At 37.9% G+C, this 27085-nt stretch overlaps 1 protein-coding gene across 6 annotated transcripts in view; it reads right to left on the bottom strand.

Moving 5' to 3' along the window:
- The window catches only part of FNIP2 (folliculin interacting protein 2), a 101956-nt gene that overhangs the window by 71601 nt on the left and 3270 nt on the right, over positions 1-27085 (bottom strand). For 3 of the 6 annotated variants that reach the window (XM_061992579.1, XM_061992576.1, XM_061992578.1), the window contains exons 2-7: positions 6344-6470; positions 3291-3422; positions 2146-2246; positions 1992-2063; positions 1225-1325; positions 991-1080 (exon numbers count right to left, since the gene is read on the bottom strand). In XM_061992579.1, coding sequence (XP_061848563.1) covers positions 991-1080; positions 1225-1325; positions 1992-2063; positions 2146-2246; positions 3291-3422; positions 6344-6470 — 623 coding nt within the window. Of the gene's footprint in view, positions 1-990; positions 1081-1224; positions 1326-1991; positions 2064-2145; positions 2247-3290; positions 3423-6343; positions 6471-13347; positions 13530-27085 lie in introns of those variants that run through there. The other 3 variants (XM_061992575.1, XM_061992577.1, XM_061992580.1) reach the window with 3 other exon arrangements.

Here is a 27085-nt window from a genome sequence, read left to right as displayed (position 1 = left end):
CTCCAAATAAGCAGTGTGGTGTGAGCAGAAGTGGCAGTAAACAGTGCTCCTGTACTGATGATCACATTACTAGAGCAAGTTCGTTATTTGCCTCAGACTAAAAAAATCTGTAAGAAGTATAAAAATGAGAATACAGTATACATCATCAGAATTTGGGTACCAGAAGTGAGGGCTGGTGGCAACCTCACCTGCCACTCGACACACACTCTTGTGTGTGTGCAAGATTGTAATTTTACATAAGTTAATATCATAATTAGTGCAATACGAGGATCCGATTCATTCCAAGCAGAGATTTACTATTCACAAAGCCTCACAGAAAGAAACATTCAGTATATGTTGTATTAAATTGAAGCATTAGTAGTGCAGTCACTCAAATTGTAGAGCATGCAAGATTTGCAAAGGCTGTGAAGAAGCTGTATTGGTATTCCAGTTCACATTTTTGCAATTAACAGAACTAATTAGGCCTAAGATCTACCCACCTGCATGGGTCATCGGTATGCCTGTAAAAGGAGACTTTTTGTAGTTTTAAGTTTTGAAAATTAAAGAAATGATATTGTTAAAAGACTGAAAGCCTCCCAGACTTAGATCAAGAATTGATTTTCAATGTCTGCCATCAATTCAATGTCTGCCATCAAATTAGAAAGAAGTAGCAAGAGGTAAGAGAAGAAAAAGCCAAAAGCCAGCAAGACACCTGCAGAGCAGCAAGAAACCAGATAAAAGACGGGAACAAATTCTCTAAGAAACATAAGGGCTCACTTATTAAAAATATCTTCAAAATGAAACATAGGAATTGGAAAAGAAATACGAACAAAAAGCAATTAATTTAGCTATTTTTGGAAGAAAGACTTTTCTAAGTACAAGCCAGATTCATCTGTTGTTACTAATTCAGCCCTTTCTGTTTCTACAGAGTAACTACGTAAGGATTCAGGAGGAGTTGGATTTGTGTATGCACATGGATGGGTCACACTGTAGCTGGCATTCCACACAAACCTGCAAAGAAAGAAGCACTGCGGATGAGCCGGAGGGGACCTCCTTCAGACATACCCTGCAGCAGTTTGCTGCTACACAGCTGTAACATACCTAGGAAACAAAAGCAATGCAGAGAAAATGCAGTGCAAAAAATGTTTTTTTAAAAGGCAAGAAAGTGAGACACAGGAAAACAACAATCTGAATGAACAGATGGCCTCATGTTCTCAGAGAGACATAGAACCTGGAAATATTTACCTAAATTACTTCCGCTGCGACAGGTTCCCAAACCATTCTGATTAGAGTTCAGCTTTCCCAGGCTGGGATCTTGGTTGATGTATTCAAAGCTATCTTGTAAGCTAAGAAAGGGGAAAAAGCCAGTGTTCCTTAAGCATGTGACCAATAGATATTAATATTAGCCTGAGAATTAGGCTCATTTTATGGAAAAAAGAAGGTTGAAGATTAAATTTATAATCAAAGACCAGTACATTTTCTGAAGCTGTAAGGAAATAGGCATTTATTTTCTATATAGGCTCTCTGAATTATTGCAAATTTCATGTCACATTTAGCATTCAGTTTATTCACATTAGTCCATTTTTGGGACAAGGAAAAAGGTAACAGATGAGAAACAGTACATCTTCTGTCGGTGAAGGAAACACATGTGAGGTACAAGGACACAACATTTTCTTAATATATACCCCTTTTTCACCCTTCTAGCAGCAAGAAGAGATAGAGGTTTTGCTCGTGCAAAGCACCTAACCTCTTAAGTTTGCTGCATACTCTGGACAAATTAAGAAGCAGAAAGTTGGAGATTTTTTAAACTTGTATGGTCTGTCTGGGATGTATCAAGAGAATCCTTCTCCACAGCCACCATTTCTGATTTTCTATGAGACTTTTGCACTTTGGCTAAGTCAAACTTAGAAGCACTGACAGAAGACTACAAAAGGAGAAAGACAGAAAGACAACTGCATTGGATGGGGAAGAAAACAAACAAAACAACAACAACAACAACAAAGAGTTCTTACTTATTGTTGCTTCCACTGTAGCTTCCTACTCTGGCTGAGAAGACTTTACTTATCATCAGCTGTGGGGGAGAGCTGAAAGGATAAACAGTCATTTTGGTGAGTCATCAATTCCAAGCGTCTGATGAGGAAGTGCATCACAGAAAAGGACACTCACCGTATATAGTGAATTTTCAAGGTGGAGCCTTTGTAACTCATTGCCACTGACCCAAACATCATTTCTCCCAGCATGTTGACATCAGAGGCTGGTCTGGTATACTACACAGCCAAGAAGATGTGAAGACCAAAGTCAATAATAACTTGGTACACCTTTTCCATTCAATATGGTGTCATAGCATTACATTTTGAACAAAAAATACAAACAAATAAGTAAGGTCCTATGTCATTCTAACACACTCAGTGTAAGTACAGCTGGAATACATACTCCATTTTGCTCACTAGATAGGCATTGTTACTCTTTTTCCAAAGACACTTCCAAAGGCAAGAAAGAAGATAAAAGATCTACTGCATTTCCAGAGAAACAGCAGTGTCCAGCAACATTCGTGTGTAACAGATTGTTAATGAAACCTGTAGGTCTTCACAGGACTTAGATTTTGCAGTCTGGATCTCCAAGCATTAAACTGTCTTCCTTATTAAAGTCAGTAAATTCTCCTTTCCTGCCCTTACTTGGCAATATTTTTATTGGAAGAGAATTTGTGAAGAATATGTTTTTAAGTATAATCAAACTGGTTTCTTATTTTGTTTCAAAGACTGATCATCAATACCAAATATGAAGAGAAGTTTGTCAATTCTGAAAGAATCACTTCCCTTCTAGTTAAAAATAGGTTTTTTCCTACGTTTATCTGTACATGTTTTGAACTACATTTTTTCTAGATTGACTCTTTCTCAGTAAAAGGATAAATATTTAGAGTACCAAAAATAATAGCATTCTCAAAAATTTCATGTTGTAGTAAGATCGACTAAAGGGACTCTTTAATATACAGCGTTCAATAGCTTCTTCAGACCTGACCTGAGCATGGGTAGACATCTTTCAAAGCAAGAACGGTATAGTGCTTTTTATCACCTTCACGAATAATCATTCTATTAAATATCTTCTGTAACTCCTTCAAAGACCAAGATAGACCAAAAGGTTCAGACATACCCACATGTTCCTACTCTACAACACTCCGAAAGACAGGGCAGATACCTCAAAATTCAGATTAATCTGTGATATATTTTAAGGATAACTAGTCATTCAATGCATGTAAGGTAAGGCTTGTATAAAGTAAATTGGATCACTGCAAGAAAAGTAACGAACAGTACCTGATACTTCGGTATCTGTTCTTTGAAACTTTGCACACAGCTTGAGGGACTATGGGAAGAAATATTGCTGTTTCCATTGTTTGCTTGACAGTTCTTTGCTGAAGTCTTTGCAGAAGCATCCTCTGCCATTTTCTGTGTCAAAACAGAGCAATATAATGAAAATAATTAAAGCAAACACATCACAGCAAAGTTTTACTTAGACTACAGTTAAGCAAGAGAAAAAAAAGAAACACATTTTTTGAAACAAATAAAGAGTAGCAATTTTAAAAGACTTCTTAATAGGTCACCATCAGAAAAAGTGCAGAACTACTCTCACATTTACACTGTTAGATAAGTTTTCATAGTACCACACATAGAGTAGCTAGACAACGTTCCACTGGCAGATCATTCCCAATTGTTATGAGTTGGTCTGTGTAACATTTGCCAAAGTTTATGTCAACAAAATCTCAGCTTATGGGTTGCTTAGAAACTGATTTCTGTAATTATTTGCACAATTAATCACTCAAATGGCATATAACTTCTTCTTCCCAACTGATTAACAGATTTATTAAAGAGAACAGTCAGCAAATCCAAGGGGTGAATAATACCTTGTTTGGTAGAATTATCAAGTAATAAAATCTATTTGTTAAACTTGTAAAAGTAAAAAAGTACCCCACTGAAATGAATACTCAAATGCAGATGATTGCTTAACTCAAAATTTACTCTCAAGTTACTATGTTTTAACATATTAGGACTGATCAAAAAGGTGTAAAGGAAATTTCAAAGATATATTGATTACACTAGTGCTATCTGTACATGTTTCATAAGATAAACTGCATTTAAGTAATTGGTATTTGCTATATATGCTGTTTTTGAACAAAAGCCAATGAGTTTCTTGCTTTCTTCAAGAACTATGAAATAGTAATACCTGGATACTAGTAAAAAAAAAGCAGTAGCCAAATTTACTTCATGTATTTTGGGCTCAGCAAGATAAGAAAGGAACAATAATAGGAAATTAAATGGAAAAGAAAGTAGAATCCAACATTCCCCAAGACCAATTTTTAAAATTAATACTTTGAATTACAGTTACTGCACTGAGCATAAGTTTTAGAATAATCAAGTCACTATGACAAGATGATGAAACAGGTAAAGGGAAAGATACAGAAGAGGAAGAATAAGCCAAGAAAAGTAGCATGGATGATTTCTTATTTTTTAAAGTTGAGCTTTAACCACAGTGATAGTGCAGCAGCTCCTTCACTCATTTAAAAATAAGCCTACTGGTATGGTAAAAAAGTAACATCTTGGACTTCCATATTTTATCCTATATTTGCACTCCTTTTGTGCAGTTTTTCCTGGCATAGTAATTATGTGCTATTGCTTATCTAATCCCAATGTGACTGTCATGAGGGATTTAGAAATGCACCAGTGACAGTAGTCACATGTTTAATGAGCTACTGACAAAAAATGCTTAATAAAAGCTATTTGATATACACCACCTGCAGAAAGAACTGGAGATTAGATTAAGAACAATGAAAAGAAATGCAGTATATTAAACAAACATATGGTTAAATGGAATACTGATCTGCTCATTCTCCCAGGTATTTGAATATTAAATGACAATAACCTTTACTGTATTTCAGGATAACAGTACATATATACATGCACACTTTCTTGCCTTTATCTTAAACATAACTGACCCTGAGAGCAATTTTGCCCTAACTTTACATGAATCAAATTTTAGGCTCACTGCTTGGTAACAACACCAAACCAATGACCAAACCTTTGACTATTTTTAACATCTATGTGTTTGTGTGCCATTCAAAGTGCTTTGGCATCTAGATTAGTATCTGTCTTGAAAACAGATTATAACCTAAATCATGTGTTATGAGGGAGGTTATTATCTGTTTATCTGCGTGATGCCTAGAGTTTCGGATGCGACATTTTGTAGTTAACTTTTAAAGTACTCGAGAAAATGGAATAATTTAAACAGTTAAGTGAAACCAGAAACACATTTCTTCCTTTAAACCAACTTTGAAATACACAGAGGCAACCTTGACTGAGGGGGATGGGGGAGGGTAGGGGAGAGCAAGATTAAAAGACCAATCTGACCCATTTACCCTCTTAAGGAGGCAATCAGTCATCAGCTTATGATGCTCATCAGTCTTACTGATTTGGCACAATGGCATATTTGCAGTGAGACTGAAACAGAGATTGCTGGGTTTTAAGCATCTTCCTAAGTAACTTCTACAAGTCACAACTATTCATACATAACTAGTGATTCTACAATTAACCACGCTAGTCTGCCAGGCAGAAGCTGACAGTTGTAACAAAAGCTTCAAAACAAACAAAAATGACTTGGGAAAAAGAAAAATCAACGCAGAAGAGAAAGAAAGCTAGTAGGAAAAAAATTACCACAAACTAGAGAATACTGCTGTTTTACCTAAAAAAACCCAAAACACCAAAAAAATCCACACTCGAGTTTGCTGGAAGCATTACTCCAAAATTTATGTGCCTGGAAAACAGCACAAGGAAATTTTTCTGCATCTTGACAGCATCTACTCTTGGTTCTATGTGTCACCAAAACTTACATGGCCACACATTACCATGCATCAGTCTTTAACACACTATGGCATAGTTAGCCAAAGTGGAGCTGTTTTCATTCACATAAAGACAACAACTGTACTAATCCCAACACCAGAAGGCGGCAAACAGATTTAGAGACATGATAGCTATCATTTGAACAATGGGACTGCATAACCAGGGCTAACAACAAAAAGCAATCCCAGTTGACATTAAAAAGGATAAGGAAATACTCAGTTTAGAGGGATATAGATTGCTTTGCTTGAAAGCAAATCAGGTCTAAGCTGCTAAGATTCAATACCATATTTATACTATAAATACGAGATGTGTTCATAGGCTTTTTAGAATCCAATGCACTGTTGTTGCAGCTATCACAGAGTTGAGATCGAGATCACACGAAAGATCAAGAAGTTGACACTGACATACTACAATTCTTGCTCTTGGGAAGGGAAACACGAGAGCAGCAGGACAAGAGTAAAATTTGTATTTCATACCTGAACCACAGCTTCATCAATTTTGCGGACTGCTTTGGAATCAAATAAGACCTGTCTGCCTCTCCTCTCACAGTCTTGGTAAACTATCAGGCGGATTTCATTCAAGTTAAACTCTGAAGAGGACCAGCTGCAGATGATAAACACAAGGTGTTAAAATAGTGTGCTTACTTTACAGGCTTAAGTGAAGAAATAGGTATTTGGCAAATACATCCTTTACTCAGCATTTACAAGAATCAGGCTGTAATCGCAAAACTCCAACCAAAAAGGAACTCAAAGGAGCATCTAAGCCCACTGTCACCAATACACATGCAGGCATATTTTCACCCAACCTTTCTTCAAAATCTTCCAGAAAGAGAACACAGAACTTTGTCTCAGCAACCTGCTCCAGGACTTAACTACTCTTAAATTTACTACCCTCTTTATACACAATCTGGCCCATCTTCATTGCAAAGGTGAGTGTACTAATTTTGTGCAATTCCCAGTGGCAATAAAGAACAATGAATTAACATCTTCTTTACTACAGCTTTTCATAAACTCAAGGCTTACACTCTTCTCTCATCCTTCTCTAAACACAAACTCAACTCGCTCCTTTTGACCTATTCCTGCCAGTATAAGTTATAGTTTTTCAAAACTTTAATTCTTGTAACTGAAAGACAAGTTTCATGTTGTTCCATTACAACTCCCCCTTATTTTCTTAGAAGTTTCAGGGTTTACGGAGCAATCGTAGGTTACCGAGACTTGATCTCCAGCCACAATGAAACTCGTTTAGTAGATGAAAACAAGATAACACTGAGATTCAACCTGAAGAAAAAAAAACAAAACCAAACCACTCTCAAGCCTGGATCTGCCTGTTCCTAAGAAATACACCACACCATGGCACATGACTTGCCTCCTTGTGCTATTGCAGTACAACTGATCATGGTTGTCATGACATGAGACTTCATTTCCTAACTTCAAAGACAGTTGGCCTTCATGTCAGCTTGGCCTTGGGCTCAGCTACAGAAAAGTATTGGTCATGTTAGGTAGCTGACAAGTTGGAATTAATGGAAAAAAACATACTACTGCATAAAGCAGTGCCACACACCACTGGTGCTCAGTCAAATTGCCTTATCCCTGACCTGGGTAGAATGCATCTAGGGGGTAAGAGTACAACAGTTATTATTAGTTGTTGGTTTAACAAATTGCATAAGACCCCAGTCAAGGCCACACTGATATCCTACCCAAAGGGATGTTTCATTTCGGAATTTTCCCAAACTATGACCTACAAAAAAGGAAAGTAGAGAATTGAGGGAAGAGCACAAAAACTCCACACAACTGAAATACAAGAATTTATGAAGCTATTTACTTTATTCCATGCTTTGCACATTCAGAGACTTGCAAATTTAAAATCATTAAAAGTAAAGGTAGCTTTATTTCTTCTTTGTGTTTCATCTTGCATTTCAGAGATCAACTTCTCTTTTTGTGTAGGTAGAAAGAAAAAGAAGCCTAAATAGGCACCTTTTTTAAAGCTATAAAACCTTCTCAATCTGGAAGGCTTTATTCTATCTTTAAATACCTTGGGACAGAATAAACCAGATAAGTATCCGCACTCTAAGTTTCTCTGATACAAGTATACTCTATGCACATAATATGCAATGGTCCAGTACACAAAGCAAGATCTTGGAAAAATACCAAAGGCTGTTTTGCCATCAACAGTGAGGAAACTTGATGTGTTTGTAACATGTTGCCTCCAAAATGCTAGGAAAGCCAGTTACATTTCTTCTCAAGTCTTCCCTTTCAAAGGGAGTCACAGCACTAAGTTAACCTGCATGAGATTAGACCTGATACCATTGTTGATAGTCGCCCAACAAAGATCCTAGACACCCCACATATACAGACAGCTGCAAAACTACACCATCTGTTTTTAAAGTGTTACTAGTTTCTCAGCTCATTGCTTGTGCGATACTATTGCAAAATCCAGCTATACAGAATGCAAAAGCAGTTAAAGCTATCAATAGACTTCATTCTGGTCTGCCACATGAATCTGATGCTCTTCAATAACTGAAAGCTCTTCAGTTATGCAGCTACCTATTTATTTACACACTTCACATATTGTTTGTTGCAGAAACTATTCTTTTAACAACAAAGACACATCTCTACAGCCTTGATGTAAATTGTACGAAAAAGCAAAGCCTTATCTCCAGGACTGGCACAGCAGGATCCATAGCTCAAACCACAGGACTGCAAGACTAAACCCAAAGATTCATTTCAGACACAGATTGAGCCAATCCAGCCTTGCATCTGCCCACTGATGCTAAAAGCATGCTTAATACTTGCGTTGCATGAATTTTAATTTCCTTATGAACAGGTGAACTCTCACATTCTGCACTAAAGCAAACTTCACGTTGTCTGTGTGATGCCAACTTCAGTATAGGACAAACTGGGTTTCACAACAAATACTTTAGTAGAAGCCAATTTAATAGCTTGCTGCGGTGCCTTTTCCACATAGCATGCTAGAATTAAAGATTGTTGCAGTGTTTCAGAACTTCAGATTCTAGTATCAGACAGCAACAAACCAAGCAGTCACATAAAATGGATCAGAGTTTCATGTGACTACAGACCAAACCTAGGGAAGTAACTTCAGATAATGCTTCTTACGGTACTAATGAAATATCAAAATGAAGGCTTTGCTTTCAGGCTTTGAATTACCTAAAGCACAGATGCAGTTCCTGCAGCAGTCCTACTCATTACAGAAGAGCTCTATCCTACCAAAATCATGAGGCCCTTTGTTATCTTTTCTCTTCCCCATTCCATCATGGGAGGAGAAGTGAGTGAGTTGCTGCATGGTACTTTGTTCTCAGTTGGGCTTAAGCCACAACAAATCTCATTTGATAAGATCATGCATACCTATAGGCAAGTTATACAAACATATAAACACATGGTCTCATTACTTCCACATGGAATCTAGCACCAGGACCAAAAGTAGTCAGATGACCAGGATGTTTTTCCTCTTCACAAAAGCTGACAAGCAGACTGCTTACAGTACTTCCATTCTTTATTGTTTAAGTCAGCTAATATAACACACAGTCCTCAAAACAGGGACAGCAGGAGATTTCAGTCATCTCCTAAAAGCAGAGTGTCAAAGAATACAGGCAGTACACAGATTCATTGGTCATCTCCATTTTCACATGGGTAAAAAAAGCAAGTCCCCAAAACATTACTTATCTCTGTATCGACTTCTTGTTTATTTAGCAATACTGAAAGGCATGCACTGGTTTTTGTTTCTTTCACATATAGTTTTTCAAGGAAAGCTAAGATTCTCTTGCACAAAAGAACCATTCATGAAAAAAACCCCAACCCACCACACTTAGGCATTCTATAGCTTAACATTCTTTTAGTTGTTAGAAATTAACAAACTTAAGGGTTTGACTAAGAAGAAAAAACAACTTTCATTCTTCAATCAGTTGTTTCTAAGGAGAAATACAACAACATCTGAAACAAGCAACAGAAACATTTCAGCCTGTTTTTCCCTAAGGAAAAAAAAAAAAAAAAAGCTGCTACGCTCACAGGCAACCTATATGCCTACAGGTTCACCTTGCCCAGTCATTTGCTAGTTCACTAATTAATTTCAATCACCAAGTTTGATGAAGGGATATATACTTCTATCCTCCAAGGCTACAATATGAACTAATGTTAATTTTAAGGCAACCAAAAATTCCCCACAAAGCATTTGTGGGAGATAGTAGAGGATGGGGAAGGAGAAGATTCTGAAAGTGTCTTATCACTCTACAACTACTCAAAAGGAGCCTGTAGTGAGGTGAGGGTAGGTTTCTTCTCTCAAGTTAAAAGAGATAGAACAAGAAGAAATGGCCCTAGGTTGTGCCAGAGGAGGTTTAGATTGGATATTAGGAAGACGTTTTTCCCAGAGGGGGTTGTTATACACTGCAACCAGTTGCCCAGGGAGGTGGTGGAGTCACTATCCCCAGAATTACTTAAAAGATGAGGTGCTGAGAGACAGGGCCTAGTGATGGGTTTGGCAGTGTTAGGTTAGTGGTTGGACTCCATCTTAGAAGCCTTTTGTTTGGAAAAGACCTTTACAATTCTATCAAAGTGTTATGTGAAAAGCTTGCACTAGAATTTGCATCTTATTAGTCAATTTTCTACTTTCATTGCTTGTAACTTTACCAAAATTATCAATTCTTCCACTTTTGAACTAGAACACAAACCCTCAATATGCTTACAAGAAGTCCCTTCTATTCCAGTTGCACGACATTGTGAGATTCTGAAAGTCCAATTATAACAAATATCTATCCTTATTCATATCAGAAGTGCCCCTTCAGCTCCTCATCACAACTCCCGACACTCTCAGACTTTATGTCTCAAGACTCAGTTCTTACACTCATTTGGTAAAATTTAAACTGACACACTGCTGATTGTTCCCTTTTTCTCTGGTTGTCTAAAAACAGCTTGCCCAACCATATGCAAGTACTGAAGGAAGCTATGTGAAAGTTATAAGAGTAGTTTTGCATATGTACCTACTGCTGAAAGCATTACTTCTGATAACAAAACTACATAATCCCCAGGGTAAGCTTCACATCTTTCCTGAATGTTTAGGAAGAATAAACATGTTACAGTTACTATTTTGGTTAACAACTGTTGCTTTTTTCAGTCAGCTTAAGAAAAGCCTTCAAAAACAAGTTTCACTAAACTGTAACTGAAACATCATTTAGCTTCTGTTTATATCAAAATTCTCATTCTGACTATACAGGATCTTACATGTTCCATTCCTGTTTAACAACTACTTAATAAATAAATTAATAGAAGATCTGTGCTGAAGGCATACATATTGTTAAGTCACTTATAGAACAAATATTAAAAATAAAATTAATTATAGTAGGGTTATTTTTCAGCCACCTGAGTGTCAAAGTACTACAAAATGACAAAAAAGGCTTTTAATAACATTACACCGTAAACAGGTAAGGAAGTGAAGAGAGTAACAGCTAACTGAAATGTTTCTCTTTGGCTTAATAACAATGCATTACGCCAGGTCCAGAACATTCTTAAAAATCAGCTCAATTAATTAAATGAATATAAAATTGCGTGGATGTTCGTATTTCACACTAAATGTCCCTATTTTCACCAAACATAATGGGTTTTTTTTTTTATTTGACCCCAAAAAATAAAAGCCCCGTATGTCTTTTCTCTCCTTTTTGTAACTACGTGACCCTCCCTGTTACTTGTGTCTGCTCTGGTAATTGCTGGGTGCTTCTGTGAACTAACAAAATTCTCTGCAGGAGCATAAGTCTGTCCCAGTGCATGAAAATGGCTCAGAACCACAGCTGGAAAAAGGAAGGAAGAAGTAGAAGGCAATGGAACCTCTGCCTGCTGGTGGCAGCATGAGCTGTGCTAACTCACTTCATCCACAGAGCTAGATACCTTCAGGAGAAAGAGCACAAAAAAGACATTCTAACTAGCCTCAATACTTATTTGGAATGTCTAGGGAATGTTAATTGAGTTTTCTTGTTCCTGATTCAGTTTTCTGCCTGTTTAGTGAGTTGAACTGACTCCCTAAGTTGCAGAAGGATTGGAAAGGCCAAGGCCAGCCAGAATAAGTGGAAAAAGAACAAGAGCATAATGCCAGAAATCAAAGGAAGAAGAGGCAATGTGATTACCCCTTCAGCATCAGCAGCCTGTTTGATTATCTCAGCTTATCTAGCCCTCACCTCCAGAGTACATCTTTCCTGCATGTGGAAGATGACAGAACTGATGAACTTCATCTTCAAGACAAACTAAATACAATCAAACTGTCTCCATCCATACAACAGGAAAACCAGGTCTACTAAAGATATTAAGACACTATGGGGGTTTTTTTTGAAAGCAAGCCACAAGTTTGCAACAGCTTACAGATATCCTGGTAAGTTTTCTCCCAAGGTTCTGTAGTAAGCTTAAGTTTGCTTTATTTTTCTTAAATTGGCATATAAACTACTTTTCTTTGGGCTTGTTCAACATTTCTTCCATTACAGATACAGGACATGGAGGCAAGGAGATCTCTCTTACTTAAGGGAAAGTAGATTAGATTTTTCTTGAAAGAAGTCACAAAAAGTTTGCCCCATTCTGCCCCAAAGCAGTATTTTCAGTTAATATAGATGTCTAAACCCTAATCTTTATAGAGAAAGATTTTGGTTCACTTTCATAATAATCAGCATGCGTGCAATAACTGAAAACTGACCTATTAATTTATATTCAAGAACTACTTCAGCTAACCTTAAAACATTTAAGTGATTAACCACTCACTACTTCACTGCAAATCTATAACATCTATCATCTATAGAGAAATAAAAAGGCTAAAACATATCTATATACAGATCTATCTATATTTTCTGCTTCTCAGATGAAGAATTCTGAATGCAGAATATTAACACCCTTGGGTGTTAGGATTTGGAAAATGCTGTCCTGAACTGTATTTTCAACATAGCAGTAGACTCAGACATTGAAGGCATTCTGACATACACCTGAAAAAGACACCACAAACAAGTCAGAGAAACGGTATTCATGCTTCAGATTACTTTGATGTAATGTGTGATCCAGAAGTAAGTTACAAGCTGAGGGTTCCCCTTTCCATCCTTCCCTCACTCATGGTATTCTCTCCTGTCTACTCTGCACACTGTTACTATTTGACTTACTAATACGGCAGACAACAAAAAAATAAAAGGGAAACTAATTAGAAAACTAGAAAGAGAAGGTAATATTATTTAACCGTAACTGAAAAGAAAGGCAGTTATCCTTCATGCCTCAGGTTGTATATACATAAACCTTGCAAATCAGAGTCAAGCATGCAGATTAAACGAGAGAGAAGACTTTCTGGAGTATCAGTCACCACCACCTGCAAGAATAAGTTTCTAACAGAACTTTGCTAATTATTTACAAAATAGCCTTTCAGACACATTATTATAAATCTATTATCAATTTTAAAAAGTCCATTCTCTGTAAAAAATAATGTAGATTTTAAAAAGTCACATGCATACCTGTTTTGCAGTAGTCTAGTCACTTTGCTCACACAGTTGACACTTTGGTCTCTCAGAGATTTTCTAATTCTTTTGTCCAATTCGGTACAAGAGAGCTTATTTCCAAGTGGTACATCATTATCTCTTGCTCTTTCTATTTGTCTCCCTGTGCCATTCGTAGTTTTTGGTGTACCCCCACACATTTTCTTTTGTTAAAAGTCCTCTTTTAAAGCTCCTTCTAAATACCTGCTGAAGAGACACAGCTTCAAGTAGACTTCTTTACTGTAGCGCAACCATTAATGATTGTAATTTACTAGCAGTTTTCTTCCCTATACAGGAACAACTTGCTGAATGTCCTGTTAGAGGAAAAAAACCCAACTATAGATATCTTCATATATTCCATAATCCATTAATGCAGAAAGATGGCTGTAGCTAATATGCTGCTGCAATTATTCCAGACAGAGGAGTAGACATAACTTTCCAAGTTTCAGAAGCCATCATAGACTTGCTCTTGCTGCTGTTAAGAGTTTTTCCTACCAAGCGTGGTACAAAGCTGTAGCAGATACAACAGCTAATATTGACTTTAACTATGTTTGTTTCCTGGTATGTGATTAGGTAGCTGGCAATTATGTAGTCACAAGACTGAGCCATATGGCCTCTAAAAAAAAAAAAAAAAAAAGCTTTTGGAGTGACTCGCCCTTAGTTGCAAGGTTGTTCTAACACTGGCTACAACACCCTGTTAATGGCTCTCATGTGAGCCAGTGTCATCTGACAACCCCTAGCAACCTCATATAGCTTTGGAGTAAATAAGAATCTGTCACCATTGCCATATGGTTATCAGTTAACAAAGATCAACATCAAGAAACACACTAGGTGTTCTGCACTGTAATGCTTTTACTTTTAAGGATTAGCGAAAAACCTGAAACTACTATTTTGAAAAGCTTTTTTAAAAAAGTAGAAGGGAAAACAACAACAAAATGCCACAAACATCAAATTGGTTGATGAAAATTTAGAGTTATGTTCCATAATAAAACATGTATTTAATAAAACAATTTAATGGCAGTACTGATGAAAAATAACAAAATACTTGTGACCAAGAAATTTTAAGTTTTTGAGCAGAACAAAGGTACCTGACATTTTGTTCTAGGTCAAATAATTCCACTGCAGAACACAGTCTTCTTCCACATTTCTGCTTTATTAAAAAAGTTACCCATGTATGTCTACTAATAACTCATGTTTTACATAGCTTCCTACCATCAGTAAAATTTTAGACATTTTCTAATATGACAGCCATAGTGCTACTTCCCTTACACATTAAAAAGGGAAATTAACTTCACTAATGATCACCCAGAAACACACCAGTAGAGTTAGAAAACACAGTAAGATTTCAAAACCTAATGCTATGTGCTACTTGCTAAATAGCACAGCACCATTCTTAAAAGGATATGGTAATCTCACTAAACCTAACCTCTAAACACTGGACATAAGAAAAAAACTAGAGCAAGATCAAGTTGAACAACTTGCTCAACTGCAGAGGGAAGCCTACAACAGGAAAAAAAAAAAAAAAAGAGCTCAGTTTCAATTCCCAGTGTAGTGCCAAGTACTAGATCACAATGGCCTGTTCAAGTTATTCAAACAACGTAGGAGAGGGCAACTCCTAGCCCTCACCTCACTGAGGTGCTTTAAAATATCAGTGTTCCTGGTCACCTTCGAAGTGAGAATAAAAGGAGTAACTGCCAGCCAGGATCAGACACTTGGCTAAGATGAGCAATCTTGATAGCCTTCACTTCTGTCCTAATTTTTTCCCCAAACAAAAAACAAAGCAAAAAACCCCTACCCGAACATTCAGTTAAATGACTACAATATTATTTCATTCAAGTCAGAGACTAGAAGTGGGAACTCCTGTAAGCATACTAAATAGACATCCTTCACAACACCACCTCATCTGTGGAATACTATAAATCCCCAAATACTTGGGGAACTACCACTGAAAATTCACAGAACAATTTCTGAACAACAACAACAAAAAAGAAAACCCACACATGGAAAACACCCTGAGTCCAAGGAGTAGATAATAGAAAAAAATGGAAGAAAGTGTCCTGCTCTCCAGATATAATCCTCTGGGAAGCAGAGTTTAACTATTCTTTTTCCAGGCTACGTAACAGCACATCACCTGCTTTGTTTGTAGGTCATTTCCTGTCCTTCATCTCCACAGTGAGACAATTGTCTAAATGATTTAAACTCAAGGTAATACTTTAGCAAGAAAATTTAGGTGGGGAAAAGAGGAAATACTCATAATGGAGTTATCTAATTAAGAATAATTTTCTGTATAAGTTACATCTGTCCACTAAAACCTAAGCACTGTTTTCAGATCCAATGAAATATTTGCAGTCCTCTGTAAGGTTTTTTTTCTGGACAGTTTTTAGGAGGCAGTTAGCGAAAAGTAGAAAAACAGAAAGTTTGAATCATACCTGCTGTTTCAGCAAGCATTTGTTTCTGCAAAACATACACTTAGCAAAATTGATACACAAAAAAATGCCTACAACCCAGACACTTGGGATGAGTGCCAAAACACATGTTTAAAGGTGAAGTGGAATCTATTTTGGATTGCTTAATGATTAATTTCCCTCTTTTTAGTCTGTTGAATAGATTATGTAGAAGATGTAGGTTCCTTTCCTCCCTCTCAATTTGAAGTATTTACCCTGCATTGTTCCTCTTCCTTTTATAACCTCGAATATGGAAGAGTTGTGCTGATGCCACACCACATTCTTTTTCCACAATGATTTAAAGTAGTCCTAATATGGTAAAGCACTATTAACCTCAGATGAACCACCTTGTTCAAGTATGATACATAGTTACTAGTTTCACACAAGTTAGGCAGGATACATTGCAGATTAGTCATACAACAAGTGAAGGAACATGTTATTTGGAGTACTTCTCGCTCTGTATATTCCCGTGAAAGAAAATTTTGGTAGAGAAAAATAAATTTCTCAACAACAGACCATTGTACAGAAAGGTTATTTTTTAAAAAGATAATTTGGTATGTAACTGTATGAAAAGCAAAACAACATCGGATACATTTATTCACTGAAAAATTCAAACATCACAGATACCCTGCTTACGGAAGGTGAATCTACTCGATTTTTGCAAGGTTGGAAGTATTTTTCATCATCTTTGATGACAGAATACAATACCATCACGTGCACAAAAACTAACCACAAAAACCACACATATCTGATAGGGGCTATACAAGCTAAAGTCACCACAAATGAACACATGAGCCTTCCACAAACAGTCTATTAAACCATCATTCCACAACTCATACAACTTCTCTAAGTTTGAGTTCATTGTTCATTGGTTTATGTACAGGTCAGAAGTTTGGGAGCTGGGTTTCACAGTGTCACAGTGATAATGGGAAAAAACCAACCCAAACAAAACACTCAAAAAGAATAACATTGAAGTAATGGTGTAAGCAGCACGGAAATGGTGCTCTCAGTTCCTAGATCTAAAAATGGAATTTCTTATTAGCAAAGAGAAGAGCTCAAGATTTGTAATTACATGAAAAAGTGCATATATTCAACTGTGCTTTACCATTAGGAAGTATGTTTATTTTTGTTAAACTAAGACTTTAAACAAAGAAAGCACGCCATAATCACCCACCTAGTCCTTTCCTCAGTACAGAAAGCCTTGTTTAACCTTAACCAGCTTATCTCCTCCCACCTCACTTTCCCCTCCTAACACCTATAGCTTCAAACTGCTAGGAGATCTCAGTTGATTAATATTAGGTCAAACATTTTGCAGAAGTTGTTTAACAGTAATAATAATCCCAAAGAACTGAAAGTTTACTTGCTAACTTAAAACTTTAAGGTTTGACTTGGTTGAGGTTTTCCCTCCCCTGGCCCATCAATCTTTTCAAAGGCATCTCCAGTATCCAGATCCAGGTTTCACTGGAGCCAAACAGGTTAAGCCAAACAGGAGCAGCCACCCAGGAGCAATTGGTGCTTGGCCCAGCACCACTGCCGAGCGCTGGGACGCAGGCCGGCCAGCTGGGCTGGGCCAGACCAGGCCACCTCCTCTGGCACGCAGCACCAGGGCCTGGCTAATGCATCATTCCCATGTCACTTGTTCCAGCAGCACCATGTGACTGGGCCAGTGTCCAGGAACACAGCTACTGAACACAGACACTGCCAAGGCATGTCTGAGAACTGCCTCTGCCAGAAAATTAGATGACTAGAAATCTCTTATTCTACCAGCTTTACTGCCTCTGCCTTTCCCCTCTTGAACAGAAGGAAGGGCTGGCTATATGCTGCACATCTGAAGGAGAATTTTGAGCAAGAATGCAAGACAGAATCTGGTATTTATAACACTGTGCCAGCTCTTGTTGCATTTCAATGCTGTATGACCATACTGACAGAACTCAGACCTTGGTATCTCCTACATAAATGAGCAGGCCAGCAGAGACATCAGCACCACACCTTACGGTGGTATCCTGAGGCATGGGTTGGGTTGCCTGCTCTTTCCTGTTCCTTCTCCCTCTTCTATAAAGACCTGTTTGTTTTTTTTTTAATGTGGAGGGTTTCATTTTTTTTTTTTACTTAAGAAAAAGTCTGTAAGCAATTTTCAAGCCTCTGTTCAAAGGAGCAGTTTTAGAATATTAAAATAAAAAACACAACCAAGAAACAAGATTATTTATTAGACGTAAGTAAACACATACTAATGCCAACTGACACATACATGAAAAAGTGATGTTCAACACCCCCTCAACGATTATTTTTCTAGTTAGCTGAGAAATACTCCTTTTACTAACATATACACAAACACTCTCACTCAAAGTAAGTAAACACACACATACTAACAAGAAAAACTCATTACAAATTTCCTTCACTCCTGCTGTGAAAAGGTTATGTTCATAAAATGGCTTCATAAAGTTCAGAGGACATAGCATTCTCTTTCAAACTTCACAGCCAAAGAACACTAGGGTACAATTTACAGGGTTGCAGATAGCACAGCAAATCCCCTCCTTGCCCTCGTTCTGAAACTACACACTGCTTGAGAATGCTCTCAAGAAGAGCTAGAGGAAAGCACTACCCAGGGGCCTCACTTCAAAGGAAACTGCTTAAGAGGTCAGTTCCAACCAACCCAAAAGTGCATATTCAATAGTATGACTTCACTAAAAATTAAGTTACCTGATTCTAGGTTCCTCCTCCAAATATATGAAATAATACATATAAAATATATATACTATATGCATATTATATATGTAATATAGAATCGATCATATATGAACCAAATAGATAATGCATTAAATCAAAGATATCACATGTGGCTCTCAAAGTGCTGAGAGCTGAAGTAGCCCAGTTTTCCTCATCAGCTAACATAATATTAGAAAACCCTCTGTAAAGGGTTACGTTAAGACCATTCTAAGAATAAGATGGTTTTTGATTCTCTTAAAATGGAAACTGTAACTGACACATTAGTCTGCCAGAATCAGGAAGGGAATTAAGAAAAACTAGGTTGAATATTTATGGAAAATTTACTGATTTAGTCAGCTGGCAAGAACACACGAAAGATCATATACACAAGAAGCCATGCCTGATCACCCAAAAGTTGCTATAGCATGAACAGCAAAGTCCATTGCCTCTGTCTAGATGAATGCCAGGAAATCCTGACTTAGATTGAATGAAGTGATAACACAGATGGATATAACGTCAGCTCCGGCATTTCACACTAGTTTTAGCCAAAAATACGTTTTGCTCCTCTTGTTGTTATGATAATTTGTCCATTCCATCCAAAACACTTTGCTTAACTCCCTCTCGTATACTGCATGGAAGGTAGCTTTCTGGTATCTAGCACTGAACTTTGAAGGCTTATGTACATTTATTTTCAAATTTCACTGGAAAGGGAAGGAGGAGACACTTCTTGGGACTCCATGCAGAAGATCTGGGTAGTTAAATCACTCCTACCATAATACCTTCTCAATGAAAAGGACTACACACAAAACCAAACAAACCACAGTCCTGCAGTTAACTGGCATGGGTAGACCTAACCTTGCTGCAAGACACTATGCAAAAGAGTTACATTCTGTTTACCAACAATTGCGTAGGACTTTCAATGTATAAATAGTCATTAAGTTATGAAATAGCCTCCTGCTTAAAGCAGGCCAACTGCTCTAACTACTCACATAGGACAAAACCTTCTCTCAAAAACATTGGCATTACATTAGACTTAAAGTTTACACAGCCAGATTTATACATAATTACAGTTGACTACACCCAGTAACATGCTAAGGTCTGGCTGCCAAGTAGCAGACTGTCAATCAGGAAACATCTGAGGGGAAAAAAAAAAAAAACCATACCAAATGAACCAATTGCAACTTTGTCATGCAATAGGAAAATGCTTCACACATTGAAGATCCAGTGATAGAAACACTAACATTTCAATTGGTAGCCTTATGTAGCAATTATCTAAACAAACTAGAAACCTCGTGAGAAGCTAAGAATTGGTCAAGCTCCTTCACTGTTACCCAGTAAAACAGCATATAATAAGAGAGTCCTTTATAATGGACCTGACTTTCACTTCAAGAAACAAAACTTTCACTTTCTTTTCTAGACAAAACAGGGCCCAAGGATACAAGTCTAATCAAGTCTACACTGTAGACAACTTCTAGTGCTTCAGCAATGCAAACAAAAAGCCACTGCTTCAACCAAGCTTCTAGTTCACATGCCAAGATCATATTTCAATACAAATATACAACTATTTAAGCAGTAAACAAAGTTTGACTGGGAGATTCAAGTCGTCTATTACATTCCACTCAAGTGTTTTTTTGCTTAAAGACAAAACAGGCAGATGTAGTATCAACGTATACACAGGTTCACCGAGTTAACTGATTGTTTCAAAAAGCCATGTCCACTACAAAATATAACATTCCATTCTCATTTTCCTCTCCATTGTATACCTACCTCTGGACCCACTATCCAGTCCAGCTATATACAAGCATTTAACAGCTACAAAGTGCCACAATAAAGTGACAAACAGAAAAAGACACTTTCCAAATGTGCATTATTTTTCTAGTTCCATTCAAAAGCGTAAAGCATTCCCAAACACATTCCCTGTCTGTAAAGTTGTACATAGGAACTTCTGAACACATTGTTTCAGAACTGAACCATACTCTGACCTTATCCATGACTTATAGACTTGCATCTCCCAAATACTGAAGTCATCAGGTGTTACTCATCCAGCCTAAAACTTGGAATCATATGTGACACTGTTGCAGTGCTCAGTAAGCATGCTGTATATCCACAGCCAGATGTCAAATATCTCTGTAATCAGAGAGGGTTAGTTTTTTCCAACTCTTTAACTTGATGCGATTTGAAAACTTTTAACAGTTGGTAAGGCAGAGGCTGGCGCTCCTAAAGCTATTTCAGCTGGCTACCATGTGAGAGCAACCTTCTTCCAGACTAAAAGCCAAGATCAAGTAAGAGCTCAGATGTATGTCACTACAGTTGGCTGCCAAGTGAACTGGTTACCAGTTCTCAGCTCTGTATTCCAGCCTTCTCAACATAGCTGAGAGCTAGAACATTCAAGCCCTCCATAATCATTTCTGCATAAAGTCTGACAGCTTAACACAAACTACTGCCAAAGATGATTATATCACTGACCTTTACATAGACATGAGGAAGGAAGACTCCACCACTCTCTATCCTACCAGTGCTACAACAGAACTGATAGATATCCAGCTCTTAATTTCAGCTCAGTACAGGAGAACGCAATTGCATCTTATCCCACCATAGTCATTTGCCAAGACCAGAGCCTTAACACATAGAGTAACCCCACTGCTATACAGATGGGCAAAGTGGTTCCTGCAACTAACTCACTTCATACTTGTACCTGCACTGGAGGCGCCAGCCTTCCTTGTCAGCAGCTCAACGGGTCTCTGCCCAGCTCAGCCATGTTATACAAGCCAAGATATCAGAAACAGAAGGCCCATGACTTTTCCTTTAGCAGGAATTTTCTTGAAAAGCATATGCTATTTTTTGGATGCAAGTTAGAGAGCAGTTTTAGACGTGAAGATTTGAGAGAGTAATTTTGTAGGAACACGAAATGAAAGGCAAGGAAAGATGACAGACACAAGCACTCAACTGATTGGCAATAGCTGGACACACTCATGTGCTCACACATTCATCTTAACATAAAGTAATTCCTCTGAGTTGCAAATTTGAAATTTCTATAGCTGTCTTTCATATCCCAGAGGGCTTCAACATTACAATATTGTATTAAATTTTGTAAAGTTATCCATATTCAGTTAAAGAATCACAGTTTGAGAAGAACCTGCTTAGAACTATGTATTCAATAGTTTGCACATCATTCTCTGGGGCTTCTTTCAAAAACATCCTCTAACATACTCTGCTCAGATTTTCTATACCTTTGAAGCTGTGCATTCACATATCCAGCTCCAAGAGTTGAGCAATTTCAGGGGTCTGACAATATTCAGATTCAGAATTCAGTGCAAAGACTTCATACAAATCCAGAACAAGAAGCTCATTTAAGCCACAGTTTTCTTTTATGAAAGTCAGTAAGCTTAATGACAACAAAAATCTAAGAGTTATTATTGTAAGAAACTTCATAACTTTGTGTCATGAGTTTGTGTGGAACCATTTCTGGTAATAGGGAAGGGGCTGTAAAGATGCCTTCTGTAAAAAGTTGCTTGAAACTTTCCACAGCTCTAAGTCAGACCCACTTCTGGGGCTGAGAGAACTAAGCATCTCCACAGTCACTTTTTAAGAAGCAGTCAGAAGAGGAAGGTTCTTCTTCCTGTTCTGTTCTTGTTTTCTAGATGGTGGTAGAAGGAATGTGAGGAAAGTGAAGCATCATGCAGACTCCAAGGTCAGTGAGGGAAGAGATGATGAGGTGTACTGGAGCAGAGACTGCCCTGCATCCCATGATGAGAGAGCAGCTGTTCCCCTGCAATCCATGGAGAGGAGCAGTGAAGCTGAGATTTGTTGGTAGTTCATAGAGGACTCCATGCCAGGGGTAGTGACTGTGCCCAGAGGAGGCCGTGAACTTGTAGGGTGCAGCACAAGGTGTCCGGAATGTTGCTGGCTGCAGGAGTCCCATGCTCAAGGAGTCTGTGAGAAACACCTGCAGCATTTGGGAAGGACTCACATCAGAGAGGTTCATTAAGGACTGGATTCTGTGGAAAGGACCCTATGTTGGAGCAGGGAAAGAATGCAAGGAGTCCTCCTCTGAGAAGCAAGCAGCAGCAGCAACCATCTGTGAGTGATCGACCAGATACTCCATTCCTTGCCCCCCTGCACCATTGAGAGGGAAGAAGTAGAGATATGGGGAGCAGGGAGCTGAGCCTGGGAAGAAGGAATGGGGAGGGATATCTTAAAGTACTGGTTGTATTTTTCTCATCATCCTGCCCTGTTTTTGCCTTTTGTTCTGTTTCTTGTAGGTAGTAGAATAAACTGTTCTTACCTTCCTCTCAAAGTTGAGCAGTTAAGTCTGTTTTGCCCAGAACCGTAACTGGCAGTGGAGCCCTCTACCCTTGTCTCAATCCACAAGGTCCTTGGTTATGTTTTCACTTTCCTTCCATCTCACTGGGATCTCCACCGTCCTAAGGAAGGTGGGAGTGGATGAGGAGGCAGTTAGCAAGAGGTTGTGTGGTGCTTCATTGCTGGCTGGGCCTAAACCACACCACTTGACTACAAAATGTAATGTACAAAAACAATCAGCAATCTAATTTAAAAGTGCCAATACCAAATTCAGCCTGTTAGCACCTCTATTAGAAAAGTAAAGAAATATTGTCAGATTGTTTACTTAATATAGCTGATTACATTAGCACATGTGACACTCCACTGAGGAAAAAAGTTGAAGTGTATTGCATTGAGGTGAGAACATGCTGCAGAGAAAGCTCTATACTGATTCAGTAATAACATCACACACAGCTAAAGTTTTACTTTAGCATAGCTGAGTCAGTTTTAACAGCAGCCAGTGTGATGTAAAGCCTTTATGTCCACTTATCTGTACAATTCTAAGAATCTCACCAATACCTAGGAAGCGTGTTGACTGACAAAACAGGTATTTTGGCTGTTGGTCTTGTAAAAGTACCTGTACTTGTCCTAATTGTAGGGGAGAAGGCACAGACACAGTTACAGAAACTCCTGAACTAGCCCTCTCAGTGCCTAGAACACTACTTTGTCTTGCAGACTGCACAAGAGCTTGTCTTGTGACCTCAAATTTGCGTGTAAAAACGTGACACTGCTACAGTATTCCAGTGACAAATGCACACAAATAGGGCAAATGGAGTGAGGAAAGGCAGGCAGCAAGCACTTTTAAGGCAAGGAGAAAAGAGAATGGATCAGAAACAGAACCTGAAGATTAAGGAGGCAGAGCATATACAGAAGAGATGGATGACTCATTACAGGCAAAGGTGAACAAGCCAGTCCACGCCAGTTAGTCAGCAGTAATCTAGCACTACTGCAGGAAGTGCATACAGACACAAGTGCTGTCTTCACACAAGTATTATTCAAATCAAAGTTGTCCTTTTCTCACTTATTCTCTCTAGCAAGCCTGTTAACCACAATCCTATACAATTGCATGCATTCCTCATTTTTGCCTAACAAGTGTATCCATGGAAACCTTCACATGGCAAAAACTGATAATTAGGAGAGCATAAGAGCCCTCTCCTTAAAACCTTTTGTCTAAACTGCGTGCAAGACAACAATGTGCTCTTAGGAGTATACTTAGTGGAAACAACTGTTGACAAATATAAAACATCTTATAATTGAGTCTTCAGAAGCCATACCTTAACAAATGGGCAACAGATAAAAGCACACAAGTGTTAGTGTCAGAAGGAATATCTAAAGGAACAGGTATATCACCAAGGTTGGTAGCATACAATTTGTAGTCAGTATTAATCCAAAGAATTTTTTTTGCATAAGAAGTCCTGAGCAGCTTCAATATTACTGAAACGCCAGAACAAGAAATAAATTGCTTTTACAAAAACAACTACTCCATCTTCCAGTCCTTCCAATCCAGCTATTTTGTCACATTTGCCCTCTCTGGGCTTTTAGTCTGACATTAGTTACTGTTCAGGCCACAGCTACAGCTAAAGGCAGCTACCACACACTGGAACACATACATTTCACAGTGTCAAAGGGATGACTAATGATACAATATTTTTGTCAAACTTCTTCTGACTTTCTTTCTTCTGAAGTTTTAATAGAGCAATTCTGCTACTTCAAGTAGCAGAAGTTTACGTAATAAAAGTTACAAAGTTAGAATGAAGTCAGCCTCTGTGGCTGACTCTGCATCAACTTTTTAGAAGTTCTCTGCAAATTCAACTTCTATGAAGGAATGGTTCACATTTTTCAGCTCCAAGCAGTTGTATTTTCTCACTCACATCAATCCATTTACCTCAACAGACAGGTATTCCCCTGCAGCACTAGCATCATTGCTTTAGGTTGCAGTATATTCTGCTTTAAGTTGTGCTACCAATAACGGCAGGCCTTCCTTCACTACTATTCCCCAAATCACTTTCTACTGAGCATAGCATGTGGCAGAGTACTCACCTACCCGGTTTTAGACACAAACAGCAAAAGTACAATAAGAGTAACAAATGAAGCATTACTATCAAACTGCACATCAGTTTAAGAGTCAGATGCGTAGGAAACACATTACTGTTTGGTTATGCCATATGGATAAGATCCTCGTAAATCAGAAATAACGAAACCCATTGGTAAATTCAGTTTGATCAGTTGGTCAAGGATGCATCTTTTTGTGGAATTAAATAGCCAAGGTATGTCCATCCCTCTCAAAACTTCAGTAGTTTATGCATTTCCATATAGCTTTTTAGCCATCTGTGGCAAAAAAAAGGGAAAAGGGGGTTTCTTCTTGCAGCTTCAAGAGAGAATAAGACTCAGAGCAAAGCTAGAGGAAGCCAAGAGGTTGTTCAGTGACAGAAGTGTGCAGGGAAGGGGAAATCCAAAGAACTTAAGAAAGAGAATAGCTTGGGGTTCCTGCAAAGTTCAAAAACCAGAGGACTTGAGGTTTGTTTGCTTTCCTTCAAAAAAAACCCAGGAAAGGCTAATGCCAGAGCAGAGTTATAATACTGCACCTTAAGGCTCACCTTCACCTGCCAGTGAAGAGGCACGTGGCTTAGACTTGCTGTTTAAGCTTCCCTGCCATGCTCAGATTTGCCCCTTCCTACAGCATATAAAATGGCAATTTTTCTTTCAAATTAGGTACATGGGTACTCAGTAGCCTTATTGCCCTGTGGATGTCTACAAAGCTGCAAGAAGTTCAAAAGAAAACCAATTAGGCTACAAAAATCTACTGAGAATTGTTCCATTTTAACAAAGATACAACAAACTAACATGCAAGCAAACAAAAAAACCTCACTACTGCCACCTTCTCTTTTTCAGAAGGTGGAACACTGTCAGGCTGGTAATAAATGCTGTGAAATAGCACTTAGTGAGTAGGATCTCACCAAGCATTTCAGTGCTGTGAGCAAAGGAATTACTAGTATCAGCTGCCAAACAAATGATCTCATATACCAAAGCTAACAAACTGTTACCAGATAGATATCCCGCAGTTACAACATGACATCCGCTTCATTATAGACACCAGAAGGAGCAGCTGATACTTAAAGCTGAAGCAGTAGCCAGTTTGCAAGTTTCAGAGACAGTTGAAGTAATATCAACTTTTTTAATAGAATCCACATAAAATTACATTATTTCATTTTACAATAATCCTTCGCTAAACATACCAGCATCAAATAAGTTTCTGAGGTTACAACACAGAAATTTCACATTCACCAGTGAAACCAGTTTTCCAAGAACTCCAAGGCACTTCTTTCCATTCTTACATCTTAATATTGGGTGTTTTTTTTCTTAAATGAAGTACCTAAGAGTCAAAATAGTGTGCCAGGAGTTTAATCTCTCACATTCAAAAGTACAGAAACACAATGCTGTGAAATCTCAATCGAAAATCAAGTAAAGACAATTTACTGCTGTAAATTTAAGTACAGTCAAGCCATCTGCAACCCATATCCATTTCCCTAAAGCCACTTCCCAATACCTTACTCAAATATATGCTTATCCTTAAGACACCACATGCTTATAAAACACTTTGCTTAATCCATAACATTTAAAATTCATGAGGAGTAGGATGCTTTGGTTTAGCAGTAATAGCTACCATTCCGCCAAGTGCATTACACTGGTAGCATTCACTCCAAAGACCTGTACAAACTACTCTAAATTAATCTTGTAAGGGAAGTAGTATTTCAGAAAGAAATAAAAACTATTAGGGGAATGCAGCCACATAAATACACATTTCTCACACAGTTGGTAATTCAGACTTCTTTAGAGCATCAGAGGCTAAGGAGAAGTATATTGAACTGTAATCATTCGAGTACCTCTGTTGAAAGGGGTGTGGGTCTGTATAGAGCCATATATATAGATTTAGGTATGCATTATACAGAAATATACGCAAATACACACATAGAAAGGAAGCAAAAAACAGTAGTAACAGAAACCAGGAGCTGAATATGTGTATACAGAGCTGCTTAGAACAAATACAGTATCATGTCACTAATACTCATCTGTTTGCCAGTGAGTTTATAATTTGTCTTTTTTAAAAACAAAAACAAAACCAAGATATTCTACAATTCTAACACCCTAACTACTGATTCGGGCCAGCAAGAAGGCCTACTATCCTAACAGGTCTACCTCTACTAACCTCAACGCCTCATGTTTAC

The sequence above is a fragment of the Colius striatus genome, chromosome 3, assembly GCF_028858725.1.
Source record: "Colius striatus isolate bColStr4 chromosome 3, bColStr4.1.hap1, whole genome shotgun sequence".
Taxonomy (NCBI): domain Eukaryota; kingdom Metazoa; phylum Chordata; class Aves; order Coliiformes; family Coliidae; genus Colius; species Colius striatus.
Note: the sequence above shows the minus strand (reverse complement) of the source record. Positions and strands in the feature narration are given on the sequence as shown.